This window comes from Ursus americanus, chromosome 15 (assembly GCF_024610735.1).
Source record: "Ursus americanus isolate L20-20 chromosome 15, mUrsAme1.1.p, whole genome shotgun sequence".
NCBI classification, from domain to species: Eukaryota; Metazoa; Chordata; class Mammalia; order Carnivora; family Ursidae; genus Ursus; species Ursus americanus.
This window is the reverse complement of record NC_142141.1, coordinates 2,712,826-2,727,931: the sequence shown is the minus strand read 5'-3', so window position 1 is coordinate 2,727,931 and position 15,106 is coordinate 2,712,826. Positions and strand designations below refer to the sequence as shown.

The 15,106-nt window shown below is 57.0% G+C and overlaps 1 protein-coding gene across 3 annotated transcripts; it reads left to right on the top strand.

Moving 5' to 3' along the window:
• The first annotated feature begins 314 nt into the window (after positions 1–314).
• On the top strand, positions 315–11,022 carry TSPAN17 (tetraspanin 17). 3 transcript variants are annotated; one of them, XM_087867796.1, is made up of 10 exons: positions 315–621; positions 2,828–2,981; positions 4,187–4,237; positions 4,327–4,473; positions 5,293–5,463; positions 7,201–7,326; positions 7,972–8,019; positions 8,647–8,763; positions 8,844–8,905; positions 9,378–11,022. In XM_087867796.1, the coding sequence occupies exons 1-10, from the start codon at positions 524–526 to the stop codon at positions 9,412–9,414; spliced, it is 1,011 nt and encodes a 336-aa protein (XP_087723922.1). In that variant the 5' UTR covers positions 315–523; the 3' UTR covers positions 9,415–11,022. The 3 variants fall into 3 exon arrangements, with proteins under 3 accessions (XP_087723922.1, XP_087723923.1, XP_045656699.1); XM_087867797.1 differs by having other exon boundaries at positions 8,844–9,432; XM_045800743.2 differs by lacking the exon at positions 2,828–2,981 and having other exon boundaries at positions 321–610.
• Positions 11,023–15,106: the final 4,084 nt, after the last annotated feature.

The window sequence follows — 15,106 nt, the reverse complement described above, 5'->3', positions numbered from 1 at the left end:
TCTCATCAGAGTAGCAGTTACTCCTCTCCAGGACTGGGCTCCGACAGCAAGGCTGGGGACTGGGGTGGCGCTGGTACTGAGCCTTGTAGGGTAGGAGTAACTGGGGGTGCTTCGTGCCTGCAACTTGCCGTGCCATCATCAGGCTTCTCAGGCAGGTCCGCAGGATGCTGGGGAGATCTAAGCGGCGGCCGGCGCTCGGGGCGGGGCCTGTATGGGGGCGGGGCTCGGAGGACCTGACTCAGGCCCAGAGGCGGGGCTCCGAGGGGACAGAGTAGGGCAGGGGCGGAGTCAGGCTTAGAGGCGGCGGGGCTCCGACGGGACTGCGCGGGCACGGAGCTGGGCGGTCGGGTCGCCGGGGGCGGTCCCTGCGGGGCGGGCGGGGCCCGACCGACGCTCTGTGTGGCCGCGGCCATGAAGCCGCAGCCGCCGGGCTAGGCCCCGGGCGGCTCTAGCCCAGGGCGGCCGGTGGAGGGCTGGTCCCGGCCCCGGCTCCGGTTCCCGGGCCGGCGGGCGGGGGCTCACCATGCCGGGCAAGCATCAGCACTTCCAGGAACCCGAGGTCGGCTGCTGCGGGAAATACTTCCTGTTTGGCTTCAACATTGTCTTCTGGGTGAGAGCGGGGTGGGTTCCGGGCCCCGTGCTGGGGGTGGCGGGAGAAGGAGGTTCAGTCCCCTCCTTGGTTGGGGGGGACCACTCCCTGCCTTAAGGGCTTGGGACCGTCACCTCTCCCCACCCCCTTCTTCCCACTCCCACCTCCACGCCCATTCCCAGGACCACTCCAGGGAACTGCGGGGAGGCCCGGATTGCTGGAGGCGGGTCCCAGGCGCCTCGGGGGTAGGGTATGGAGGTGGAGTCTCCCTGTATCTTCCCAAGCCCGGGTGGAGAAAGGGGAGGTGTTTCCTTGAAGGTCTCAGGGACCTGTCTCCGGTCCAGCTCCTTTGCTACCCGGGAGTGTGGGGTGTGGGGTGTGCGCTGAGCTCCGCCCCTGGTTTAGTCCACAGGGAGGAGTGTCCGTGAGGGGAAGGGCCGGATCCCCTCGCCTAGTCTTTAGCTCCTGTAAGGCGGGCGGGAGGGGGGCGGGTAGGTCAACCTGCTCCATACTGAGAGCTTGCGGGCTGGGAGGGCCAATAGCTCTAGTCCTCCGCTGGGGATAGGAGGTTGAGACACTGTTGAGACGTCCTGAGCTGGCCAGGGGAACAGAATTCAACATTCCACAGCTGACAAAACCGAGGCTTCTGGGCGGTGCTGCCCCTGCCAGAGAAGGGAGCTGCTAGGGCCCCTCCCAGGGTGGTGCCTGTGCCCCTGGGCCCTGCCAAGTCATCTTTCCCTCCTCCCTCCCCCATCCCATCTCGCCAAGGCTGCTTGCTGCCTCTGCAGTCTGTGTTCCTGTTGCCTTCAGTCAAAATTCCAGGCCCATTCAGTTTTGTTCAACAAGACTGGCGCTGCCCTCTACCCATGTGCTGCCCATGAAGTCACCCGTGTGTGGTGGGCTTTTTGGCTCCAGCAACTCGCAGCTCTCAAGGGTGTGGGCAATGTGCAGAGAGTACTGGTGGGGTTGTCTGGAGGCCTGGGTGTAGCAAGCCTAGCTTTGAGACTGGCAAGTCCCTTCTCTCTGGGCCTCAGCCCCCTTTCCTGGGAGGGGTGATAATAAAGCCCACCCCTCAGGGTTGTTAGGCAGAGTAGATGACTTCTAACTTGTATGCACACAGCTACTTTGTTATTTATTATCTACGTTTTATGGATGAGGGAATTGGCACAGAGAGGTTAAGGCATTTAACCTAGAGTCACAAGGCCAGTAAGTGCAGAGCCAAGGTACATACCAGGGGGCAGTGGGTGGGGGCGAGGCAGAGCATTGAGCAGAGTGAGTCCCCGGATGACAAGGGGGCAGGCAAGAGAAAGTCAAGATTGTTCCAGGCACACCCACTTTTGCAGGGGAGTATGGGTGGGGAGCCAGAGCAGGAAAGGCCCCAGGGCTGGGACAGTGTTGGAGGTTTTTTTTTTTTTTTTTTTTTTTAAGATTTTATTTATTTATTTGAAAGAGAGGATGAATGAGAGAGAGAGCATGAGCAGGGGGAAGAGGAGAAGCAGACTCTCCGCCAAGCAGGGAGCCCAACGTAGGACTCGATCCCAGGACCCTGGGATCATGATCTGAGCTGAAGGCAGACGTTTAACGAGTGAGCCATCCAGGTGCCCCAAGTGTTGGAGGTTTATGTTGAGAGCAGTGTAAAGCAGTGAGGGCTTCAGTGCTGGGCGGTAGGTCTGTTTTGGCTTTTGTTTTGGAGAGAGATCTGTCTGCCTTCGAGGGGAGGGTGGGTAAGGGGCAGAGGGTTTGGAAGTTGGGAGACCAGGGAGGAGTGCTGGGGCAAAGCTGGGGGTGGGGAGTGGGACGTGAGGAAGGCTTCAGGGGAAGTTATGAGGACCAGGTCACTTAGGGGGGCCTAGAGAAGGTTTCAGGTTTGGGTCCAGGTGGCCAGAGGGAGGTACCTATCAACAGGCCCAGAGATTTTTGTTTGTTTTAATGGAAAGTGGATCCTGGTGTTACCCTTCTGAGAACCTTCCAGCGATTAATACAGTCCGGACTCCTCTAATAGTCTCCAGCACCCTCTGGGGTCTAGCCCTGCTGCCCTTCAGTCTGTCCCTTGTACCACCAAACTGGATCTTACCTCTGGGCTTCTGCCAGGCCCTCCACCTGAAATTTTCTTCTCCTCTATACACTTTTTCATCATTCAGAGCTCAGCTAGAATGTCCCCATTTCCCCTAAAGAAAGCATGCCTCCACCGCCCCCAGTCACTCCCCATCGCATCACTCTGTTTGCTTTTCTTTAAAGGATCTGTTGGTATCTGAAATTACCTTGTTTGCTCACTGTGGATTTCCCCCACTGGAGTGTAAACTCCTTGAGAGCGGAGAGCTCATTTGTCCTATTTGCTGATGTATTCCCCGCGCATGGAACTGAGCCTGGGACGTGGAGGTGTTTGCAGCAGGCAGGTGGACCTGGCCATCTGGAGCTAGGGAGAGGTTGGGGTGGAGGTCCGGGAGATGCCAGTGTCTGATGGTGTGCAAATAAGTATGAAGGAGGAAGAAGGGCAGAAGGCTGAAGGTGGACCCTGGTGGGGTTGGTGGCCATGTGCATAGGGCAGGTGAAGCAGTGCATCCTGGGAGGGAGGCTGAGAAGGGGTGGAAGGAGGAATGGTGTTTGGGTAACCATGGAGGTGTTCAGAAAAGAGAAAGTAGTGGTCAGTTGCCTGTCTAAAGGCCATGGGTGGGTCAAGTGGGATGAGGCAGGAGAAGTGATGTTTGGTTTCACATCCCAGATCTAGTGTGGGGGGAGGGAAGGAAAGACTTTAGAGAAGAATACTGCAGTGGGAGGAGCCTGGGGTCAGAGAGAGGAAGGCGTTAAAAGTGGGTGGTCATGGTGGAATGGACCGGAATTGGTGGGGGGAAGGGAAGGACCCTGTGAAAGGAAGTGGGTGGGAAGGTGTGAGGAGGGGGTCATGGCCTTGGGCTGGGGCAGGAGGGGCACTCTCCATGTGAGACTGGATATCTGGGGAGCAGCCCAGGCTCAGGCATATGGCCTGGACATCCAGGACTCTTCCCAGTAAGGAACTGAGGCAGGATGGTGGGCGGTGCTTAGAAGGTCCAGTCAGAACTGTGGCCAGATGTTTTCAAGGGCATAGCCACCGGTCCAGACGGGGGTCCCTCAACTGGATGCTGCTCACATCAGGATTCCTTGTCATTCAGGGGTCTTTGCTTGGGAGCTTTGAAAACAGCACAGAGTGGGGCGGCCATCACAGAGTTGCAGGGCAGCAGGATGGCCAGATTGGGAGGAGGCAGAGAGGAGGCTAGGAGCCCGGAACCCAGAACAGGCTTGGTGGGAGGAGAGGCTTAGGACATTGCTGTTGCTGCTGCTTGGCAGGAGTGACCCAGCCACCCTCTGCTGCAGTGCTGAGCTCCGGGAAGGGCTAGGGTGGGTTCAATCCTTCAGGCTGTGTTTTGTGGGGGAGAAGCATGGAAATGTGTTCTTGGGGAGGTAGAAAGGACCCTGGACCCCATTTATAGTCCATTCCCCTTATCCTCTCTCTCCCCCGGCTTTCTGAAGACCCTGACTACTAGAGGGGGAGGGACTCTCCTGGGGGTGGGGAAGGGTGCTGACACTCCAACCCTTAGCTCTTTGCTGCTGCTTCTGCAGGTGCTGGGAGCCCTGTTCCTGGCCATTGGCCTCTGGGCCTGGGGTGAGAAGGTAAGGTGGTGGAGTCGGGTGTGGGGCTGCCATAGGTTGAGGTGGTGGCAGGACCAGCACGACCACTTGCCTCTGCTCCCCTGGCACAGGGCGTTCTCTCCAACATCTCGGCACTGACAGATCTGGGAGGCCTCGACCCCGTGTGGCTGTTTGTAGTGGTTGGAGGCGTCATGTCGGTGCTGGGCTTTGCTGGCTGCATCGGGGCCCTCCGGGAGAACACCTTCCTGCTCAAGTTTGTGAGTGCACCCCCACCTAGATCCACTGGGGACCCCAACCTCCTCCCACTGACTTCTTGCATATAGTTAGTACTTAATGGGTAGTTTTATTATTATGTTATTATAACAATAATCATCAGAATTGTATTATCTATATTTGTGGGATACTTTCTGTTGTGACTGAAACCCAGTGGCCCAAGCATAAAAGGGTATTTATGGGCTCACTAAGAAAAGCCCAGGGGTATGCCAGGCGGCACATTTGAATCAAGGGGCCACCACAGTGTCACTTGGCCTGGTCTCTCTGTTTCTCTAGTCCTTCCAGTTGGCTCCATTCCCCATGGGGTAGAAGGATGCCCACGAGTGGGTGGGAGCTAGCTTCACGCTGCCCCTCCAGGAGCTCCTACTAGAGGCCGGGGCGCTCTCTTCCCAACCCATGGGCCAGTCCTTTAATTGCATCTCTCTGGTTCTGATTGGCTATCTCTGGACCAATCCCTGTGGCTCGGGGAGAGGTAGCGCTCTGATTGGTGGGCTCCCGGCGCAGGCCCAGCCCTCTGAATGGGAAAGGAGGTGGAGATGGCTCTCCCTGAGCCGCAGGGGCTGAAGGTGTATATGTGTAGGGTGGTTTCTCAAAGAAAACAGGGTGACTACCAGAGGAAGCGGAACGGATGGGTAGGTAAGAACCGCGCTGTCCTTTGCCGTCACTAAACAATACTAACAGGAGAGAAGGTGGGGCCTCTTGGCTATCTTGGGGTGGGGATGGGGGTGGTGGGGGGAGCTCTGCCCCTCGGCAGCCCCGGCCCTGCGTCTCTGACGCCCACCGTCTGTGTGCCCCCACCCCAGTTCTCAGTGTTCCTCGGCCTCATCTTCTTCCTGGAGCTGGCAACAGGGATCCTGGCCTTCGTATTCAAGGACTGGATTCGAGACCAGCTCAATTTCTTCATCAACAATAACGTCAAGGCCTATCGGGACGACATTGACCTCCAGAACCTCATTGACTTTGCTCAGGAATATGTGAGTCCCGCGCCAGCCCGGGCCACCTGCACGAGGGGGCTGCTGGGCAGATGTGTGAGAGAGCAAGTTCCCTGTGTTCTGGGACTGTTCCCCTGCCCACGCCCCAGGGAAAAGAGCCAGAAGGCCCCCTGTCTGAGGCGAAGCCAGCTTCTGTGATCCCTGTAGGTCCCCACTGGGCCTAGTTCTGCAGGGATACATTGTTGGGGAACAGAGGCCAGAGGCTCCGACCTGGCAGCTCCTAGGCCAGGGTTTACAACACACTTAAAGGACGAAATTTGATATAAAAAATACAGATTTCCCCTTCTAAGAAAGTCTGGACCCATGGTATTAGCTGGGGTTATATTGCTGCTGTCCCCTTTGCTGGTACAGGAGCTCTCTGTTTGCCATCATCTCTGGCACTCTGTATTTTATTATACCTGTCGGCCCTCTTCTCTTGTTTATGTTGTTTGGCCTCTGAACTTACTCGAGTTTGAGACCTCCTCCCTCCACAGAAGCTCTGCTTTTATACTCCTATACTTAACCCACGTGAAGAAGCAGTCAGCGAACAGTTCACGAGATCCCGGACACCTCGCGCCTCACCTTCTCTGCTCACAGCCGCCTCCATAGTCCCACAGCTTCAGCGCCACCCGCCCCGAGTCTGTTCCGGAATCCAGAGATGAACCAGAGCTGGGACCTGCTTTGAGGAGTTCCCAGCTCAGGGCAGAAGCAGACATATAGCCAGGCCATTAGGATGGGATTGATTTGTTCATTCAACACAGATTGGTACAGACTTACTGTGTGCCAGGCCCTGGGCCAGTTTTTGGGAGTTCGGTGGTGATAAAAGCTGGGATCTGTCCTCATGGGGATGGCAGTCTGGGGGCAGAGGCAGATGATAAGGAAAACAGACAAATATGTGTGCGTGTGTATATAAAAATAATAAATTGTGGTAAGAGCTGAAATGGGGAAGGGTGGAGATGAGGAGGGCTTTGGAGAAGAAGCAGGGCTGTGGAAAGAGGGGCAGATGTTCCCCAGCAGGCACAGGTGCTGAGTAGAGCGAGGGGAGGCAGGCAGAGGCCAGGCTGTTCGCTGGGACCTGTGCACACAGAGCTGCACGGTCATGGCTGCCCCCCCCCCAGGGGGGCCCACCTGTGTCTACGCTCAGTGGGTCCCTTGAGGGTCGGCTTTCCGTGGCAAATGGGTTAAGGCCTTTGCTTCCGTGTCCGCCAGTTCATGAGCGTGCTTCAGGGTGGCCACACGCTCGCTATTCCTGTGCCTAGGGAGGCAGTGCTGGATGTGCCGGGTAGGGTGATGGGGATATGGGTGCTGTCAGCAGCATCGATGGAGAGTGATGCAATCGTTATGAGGCTGGCGCAGTTGCCCTCCTGTCCCTGCAGACGGGAAGAGAGAAGGTCTTCATAAAATCTCTGAGGCCAGTGTGGGGGACGCGGCACAGACATGGGCTTCAGTGGTGCCTCTCCCCACAGGGCTTGGCCTGACACCCACTTCTCAGGGCACCCCTTCCCAGGGCCCCGCTGCTCCCACCAGCCTGGGCAGGAGCGTAGTGCTGCTCTGATGGGTCTGGGCTGAGGTCCGGCCTTTCTGTTGGAGGGGGTGTGGCGGTGCCCACCTGCCTAGCTGCCTCCAGACCCCCTCCCAGCCCAAACCTACCCTGTCTCCTGCAGCCTGGGCCTGTCTCCAGACTGGATGGGGCTCCTGGGGCAGGCGTGGTTCACCTGGGGCTCTCCTGTCACCCCTTAGTGGTCTTGCTGTGGAGCCCGAGGGCCTAATGACTGGAACCTCAATATCTATTTCAACTGCACTGACTTGAACCCGAGCCGGGAGCGCTGCGGGGTTCCCTTCTCCTGCTGCGTCAGGGACCCTGCGGTGAGTGGGGCCCAGTGAGGAGGGGCAGGGGGATCCCAGCGCACAGGCCAAGTGTGGGGAAAATCCACCCCAGGGCTTGCTGGGCTCAGCCTTGCTCTGGGGACCTTGGATGTTGTGGGGAGGGCATTTTACATGGGAGTCCTCCTAGTAGGCTGAGGACTTCGTGTCCGTGGGCAGCGGGGAGGCCTGCTGGGGTAGGGGCTGCACCACTTCAGCAAAACCTGTCTCTTTGATGGTAGCGAGCCAGCTGCCACACCCCTGGGCCACCATTCTGGAGTGGCAGGGCGTGGGGATTCTGACCCCTTTATGGCTTTCTTTGGAGCAGAAACTTCTCCCAGGGACATCTGTCCCATCACAGTTCAGCTGGGACACTGAGGGCCAGGATTCTTCCCACTCTTATAACACACAGGCAGGCAGGATTCCAAAACAGGAGGCAGCTCAGGCTGGCGTTGGTGGCCGTGTGTCCTGGCGCCGGGGAAAGAGGTACATGGGCCTCAGGGAGCCTCACATAGTAGTGGTGGGCATGGCAGAGTCTGTGGTTCCGTCTGTTTCCCCTGAGAAGCAGGAACCGTTGCAATGCTGGGCACCTTGGGCCCCTGTGGGGTACCCCCTCACCAACTCGCTTATTGGTCTGTTTTTTCTCAGGAAGATGTCCTTAACACCCAATGTGGCTATGATGTCCGGCTCAAACTGGTGAGAGGGGTGGGGACAGAATTGAGGGCACGGGGAAGGGAAGGGCAGCTTCCCATAAGCTCCTCTGAAAGGCCTCAGGGATTATGGGGGAGGGCTTGCTGAGTCCTAGGAACCATCCAGGCACCTAGGGCTTGGTACTGCCAGTCATAGGGCCAGTGGACCCGTGGGCACAGACACGTGTCTGTTTGCTTATTTCAACTCTTTGTCAAGCACCCACTGGTGCTCACACCTGGCAGTGCCCTGGACACTGGGGATTCACGCTCAGGAGATAGGCAGACACAGCCCCTGCTCTCAAGGAGCTCCCACTCCAGTAGAGGGAGAAAGACAGTAAGCTCACGGATAAACACATATGAACAGTAACGTGACAATTTCAGCCAAGAGCTTGGAAGAAAATAAAGGGAGGTGATGGGATTGGGGCCGGGTGGCCAGGGAAGGCCTCCTGGAGGAGGGAGCATCTGTCCCGAGACCCTGATGATCTGAAGGAGCCTGTCACGCAAAGCCTTGTGGTAGAGCTCCATCCAGCCAGCAGGTACTGAGATGTCAGGCGCGGAGATGAGCCTAGCAAGCTGGACTGAGAGGAGGCCCGTGGGGGTGGGTGGGCCAAGCCCCTTGCCTCTGTGTCCCCAGGAGCTGGAGCAGCAGGGCTCCATCCACACCAAAGGCTGTGTGGGCCAGTTCGAGAAGTGGCTGCAGGACAACCTGATCGTTGTGGCTGGGGTCTTTGTGGGCGTCGCTCTCCTCCAGGTACTGCCTCAGCACAGCATGCCCCCCACGCCCCCGCCCTGCCAGCAGACCTTCCCTCACTTTGCCCCTTCGTCTTACAGATCTTTGGTATCTGCCTGGCCCAGAACCTTGTGAGTGACATCAAGGCAGTGAAGGCCAACTGGTGAGGCTGCCACACTGGCTGTGGCCACCTGCCTGGCCTACCCAGGGACCCCCCTTCCCCTGCCATTGGACCCGTGATGCGCAAGGGTGTGGGCGTTTCTGCTTGGACCTGAGCTCCGTAAGGGGCTCGAGTGTGGGTGTGCTGTGGGCCCATGGAGATAGCTGTGTGCCTTTGCCGGGCTGCCTGTCCTGGAGCTGTGTGCGTGGAGGGCGGGTGTGTCTCTGTGAGTGTGCACAGGGAGCCGCCATCTCAGCTGCTGTTGGGGGCCGGGCTCTCCAGGGATGGCACAGCTGAGACGGTGCTGGCCAGGTGGGTGGGAGGGGTCTGCCGTGTCCCTGCCCAGGCTGGGACACGCTTCTCTGTGCATGGCTCTTAGCGCAGGCTTGGGGCCTGCTGTTGCCTGGGACTCAGCCTCAATGTCTCTGACTTCAAAATGGGTCCAAGAATTTTCTCTCCTTCGCTTGCCTCTCAGGGTCCAACATGATGATGGCTACAAACTACTCAAATAAACAAAACCTTGAAAACCACTGGCTTACGCCCACCATCTCAGAGGTTCTGTCAGCTGCAGGGCCTCAGCAGTGCTGTCCGCCTGGGGCCCCGGCCCGGACCCGCCCTGCCAGCGTGTTTTCTTGGCCTGGGTAGTGTATACATTGAACCAACCTTTAAAACTTGGTATATTTCACATAAAAGTCCAGATCCCCAGCATCTTGTGAAGAATGGCCACCTGGCCACAGCAGCTCTTCAGTGGCATCGTCTCCTGGGACACGTGCTTCCCGTTCTCTGAGGGACCCGCCTGGCCTGTTCTGCTCACCTAAGTACCCTGCCTGCCTGACCCTGTAGGCTGGGAGTTGGCCTCCCCCACCTCTGCAAGGTTTTCCCCTACAAATGCTGCGAGGCTGCTGTGGGCCAAGCCCGGATTGAAGCCTGGGAGTGTGAAGAATGGGGAGGCTGGAGCCAGCCCCAAAGAGGCCACAGCCTGGGAAGGGTCTGGTCCTCCTGGGGGCTAAGACGGATGCCAGCGTGCCCAGGAGAGTGGCTGAGGGGTGGGATGGAGATCAGGAAGGTTTTGGGCAGTAGGTAGCTGGAAGCCTGAGCTTGGCACCCATGGGGAAGGGGGAAGCCAGGTTTGGGGGCCATTGTTGGTTGACACCTACCTAGGCTCACTTGGAATCCAGTTCAAAATCTTCCCAGTGGCCTGTAGAGTTGCCTCCTGGTCACTAGAGGGCGTGCCAGCACAGCATTACCTGGGTCTGGCTTTCCTAGGGAAACCCCACCCGGGTACAGCCTTGTGCCTGGTGTGTCCACCCTCCTTACTGGTTCTTCGGGTTTCAGGGAATTTACAAACTTCTAAAGCAGCAGACTGGCTCAGATTTGGGAAGTCTGGCTGCTGTTGTCAGACCTGCACAAAGGTGTGTGTGTGGAGTGAGCATTTGCGGTGAAAGAGGGTTGGGCTAGTGCACAGATCTCTTAGGAGCCCTCGGGGCCAGGTGGGTTATAAAAATAAAGTAGGCCTTGGAGTTGTGAGGCCGTTGCAGTGCGACTTTAATTTTTCCAATGGGAAAAATTCTAGAGATGGGACATAGACGTTGCTTTGTGATGAGAAATATTTGCATGATTGAGTCTGAGTCGCTAATGGCAACTGGCCTTGAGTGACAATAAGATGTGGTAGGGACTGTGGCAAAGCACAGATGTCCTACCTGAAATCGGTGGCTGTCATTCAGTTGCAGGTAATTGCTGTAAAGCAGGAATGTAGGAAGCTCTAATGCGAGAAATCTGGAGAAGCCAAAAAGCTAGATTTTTATGTGAAGTATTCCAATTTTTAAGTTGTTGGCAACTAATGAAAAAACATTTTAAGCCCTTCTAGTCACACTAAAGGTGCAGGGGCCAGCTATGGCCCCTGTGCCACCGTAGATCCCTCTGGGACAGTCCCCCGTGGGGGCCCTGGCGACTCCGCTGCTGAGGAATGCGGGGAGCTGCTGCAGGTGGGCGCGCTGTGGGGCAGGCTTCCAGCATCGGGGCTCCCAGGTGCAGGCTGGCGGTGTCCTCGGGTCTCTGAGAGGCGCAGGCCTTGGGAGGTCTCTACATACTACAATAAATACGGCTCGCGGTATCACGCACATGTCGTGTGGTTTCTGATTGTAAATGCTTCCGCCTTTCAGTTTCCCTCTCAAACTTCACAACCTTGTGAGGTGCGGAGTCTTTTCCCAATGAGGAAACGGGCTCAGGGGAAGGAGCTGCCCAGAGCGCACAGCTGGGAGGGGGCCCCCCGATCTGACCCCTCTGCTGTCTTGCACGGCACCAGTCCTGCCCTTCTGCGGCAGCAAGGTGGGACCTGTGCACCCGAAGTGCCAGCTCGTGAGTGTGAGCGGAGCACCTGCTTAGGTGTGCAGAAGTAGAGGAAAGGTCAAGCTCCTGGCCCTCGTGCTGCACTCTTGTGCAGGGGACACAAAAAACAGGTAGGTGCACAAGCATTTGTGTTAGTAATATATGCTCTGAAGAAACGAAGAAGGATGGCTAGACCATGACTATTGGGGTGCCTGGGAGAAGGGACCCCTTGATGGGGTGGTGGGAGGGGCTGCCATCTCTGGGAAGCTTCAGGGGAACAATGTTCTCTAGGTTTGGGTCCCAGTCGTCCTGGAGGCCCTGTAGCTGGCATGAGTTTGGCATGAAGGAAACTGGGGTGCTGAAGAGGTGGGAGTGGGTGAGAGAGGCAGAGGGAAGTGGGAGAACCAGAATAGATTTGGAAATGGGATTGATGAGGTGGGATAGGTATGACTGGTAGGAGTTGTTGTGACCCTGGCTAGGGACCCAGAATTCTCCAAAGCTCAGTTCTGCTATAGGATATCCATCTGTCCATCTTCCATTCACCCACTTACCCATCCACCCACCCACTCATCCATCCATCTATCCACCCACCCACCCTTCCATCCACCCATCCACCCACCCTTCCATCCACCCATCCATCCATCCATGCACCTACCCCTCCCCGTCCACCATCATCCACTCAGGTAGGCCCTGGCTGGAGGCTGGGGTTCCCAAGCAGCTCACACTTGCCCTTGTCCTGGGGCCCACCGGCTCTTGGCAGAGGCAGTTGGAGCAGTCACTAGTGGTGTGATGTGTATACGTGACAAGCACACGATGATCATGGCTGGTGGCATCTCATGCTGGTTAGAGACCTTTCCTGTCCCCAGAGTGGAACCCAGAGCGGTTCTTCCCCTTGTGCTGAGGAGTCCTTACTCAGAAGGGGATCTCTCCAGATGTCTAGAAAACACAAGGAAGCTTATAAGGCCACCCCCTGCCCATCCCTCTAGGTGGGTCCCTAGGCCATAGGGACCGAGGTCATCCTCCCACCTTCTGTCAGGGAGGGGCACACGCTGGTGATGACAGAGGTGGGCATTGTCTGGCAGCCTGGGAGCCTCCCACAGCCCTGGGCCTGCATAGACCAACCAGAGCTGCTGGCGGCTTCTGGCATCGGCTTGGAGGGAGGGCGTCCTGTGACATCAGGCTACTCCAGATGGGGAACTGCAAAGGAAAGAGAGATCCTGGGCTGGCGAGCCCTTGGATCTCTGGGTGAGGAGGTCAGACGGGCTCAGGAGGCTGGGGTAGGGTTTCCTTCAGAAGATGGCCAGTGGGTTAAGGTGGTGCACACCTTGGAGGGAGCCGCTCCCAGTGATCACCAGAGGGCACCAAAGTACAGCCCATGCAGTCTCAGCAGCGGACCAGGGGAGGCTGCGGGTGTGGCCATCATGGGGGGAGGGTGGGCAGTGGTGTAGGCCCTTGGGGCTGAGCAAGGCCGTAGCCACAGTTCCACAGACCTGGGGGACCATCCTGTTAGTGCCAAATCCAGGCCTTGCCACCATCCGGCCTCTCTTCTCCAAGGACTCAGAGCCGACGACACCGCCTGAGCTCTTCAGGCCCCCGCAGACGGTGGGAAGGGGTCACTTTCTCTAGTGGGTCCAGGCGACAGGCTCCTTCCTACACACACGCCTTCACTCAGTCAAGCGGATTTACTGAGCACCTACTGTGTGCCAGACACTGGAGTGTAAGTATAATAAGGAGCAAAATGAAGTCCCCCACCCCTGTGGTGCCCACCGACCAGACCGGGGCTCGGCGGTCTTTGTCCGCAAAGGGCCAAATAGGACACATTTTACGCTTTCAGGCCATACAACCATTCAGCTCTGCTTTATGGCAGAAAGGAGCTCTTGACAGGACAAACAAATGGGCATGGCTGTGTTCTAATAAAATTTCCTGGACACTGAAATTTGAATTTCATATAATTTCTATGTGTCAACAAAATATTATCCCTCTTTTGATGCTCAGCCATTAAAACCCACAGCCATTCTTAGCCCCCGGGATGGAGACAGGCCTGGGCGGGGCTCTCTGCGGCCGGAGGGGCTTCGCACCAGCCAGGGAGAGAAGAGATGCCACCCAGAGAGCGTCAAAGTGGGTCACTCAGCTGGGGAGGGTGAGCGCTATGGGAATATTAGAGAGAGCAGGGGCCTTGGGAGTGTGCGGGGCGGGGACTGGTCTGCATGTAAACGGGGTGGTCAGTGAGTGGTCTCACTCTCTGTGAAAAAGCGACATGGGATAAGTCTTTAATTTAAATTATTTTGTTTTATTATTTTTTAAAGATTTATTTATTTTCGAGAAAGAAGAGAGTGGGAGAGGGAGAGAGAGGATCTCCCACTGAACACAGAGCCCGATGGAAGGCTCGACCCCACGACACCGAGATCATGACCTGAGCCTAGGACACGCTCAACCAACTGAACCGCCCAGGCGCACCTCCTTTTATTTTAAAGTATTTTGACAGCACAGGTAAAATAGAAACCCACTCTCCTTAAAAAATGGGTGAAACTAAAGTCCCCTAACTGCCCCATTCTCTTCCCCTCTCCTGCCTTCCTCCTGTCATCACGGCTATGAGCCATAGATCCTTCCAGACAGTTTATATTTTTAAAATTTCACACTCGTGTTACGTACACATAGAAAATGTTGGGTATCATTGCGTGTGTGAGTTCGAAGTGGCAGGATACTGCCCCTATCTCGCAGTAGCTTGCTTTTCCAAACCCCACAATATGTTTCGAAGACCTAGTCATGTCTGTGCGTGTAGAGCTGCTTTGTTTCATGTGACTGTAGGGGTGTTTCCCTGCAGGGACAAGCCATGTTTTGCTTTTCTGTCCCTATCCTGATGGATGGTAGATGTCAAGCTGTTCCCACTTGGGCTCCACTCCAAGGCTCTGGTGAGAGGCACAGCCAAGCCCTCTCTCCCGGGGTTTAGACTGGAGCAGCCACTGCTTACTGGACAAGAGGATGAGGGCTACAGAGAAGAGTGGTCCCCAAGTCAGGCTGATGGCAGAGTTGGCCCCGGTAGGTCCCTTCCTGGGCCTGGGGCCTCATTTCTGCTCCTCAGCCCAAGCATTGGCCTGCTAGGCAGCATTACCGCCTCTGCGCGCCTGGAACTCAGCCCATCAGAGGTGTGAAAGCCACACAATTAGCCCCTTGGCATTGCCAAGGCTGTTGACGTGGCAATGCCTACCTGGTCCCCTGTGCAGCCACTCAGACAGATGGGGACACTGGTATCCTGTATACAGAGGGACCTCTGCTACGGCCCGAAGGTCTAGTCCTTGGCAGAGGCTTAGACGCCTAGAGGCCTGGACACACTTGGACACCTGGGTCCCACTTCCAGAAACGATCCTCTGGAAATTAGCTCTCAGGCCCACCTCCTGATCAGGCCAGACCACCCCCAGGAGGCTGCAGCACGCACCTGCCCCCATCTGTGGGAGTCTCCTGGGAATCATGCCTGGGGAGAGGGGGGTCCGGGCAGGGCCGTGTGGAATTCCAGGTGGCTTGCCTGCCAGCCAACATTTGCCAAGTATCTGTGTGTGCCCGGCCGTGCTGGGTGCCACAGCTCCGACACTGTTTCCGTCCTCAGGGGGCTCGGGGGCTGGTGGGAGATTCAGGCAGGTGAGTCACCAGTCTTGACAAGTGATTTATTTGTTTGAATAGGCGGTGCAGGTGTGTGGTTAAAAACCACAAACTGCACGGAAGGCTATGTGCAAATCCCTTCTCGCCCCTGTCTCCTGGTCACCTTCTCCTCCCCGGAGGCAGCCACTATTGTTAGTCCCCGCCGTGTCCTCCGGAGATGGTCTATGCATTCAAAAGCAGATCTCCTCAAGAAACAAAGCAAGCCAGAACCCCACCCAC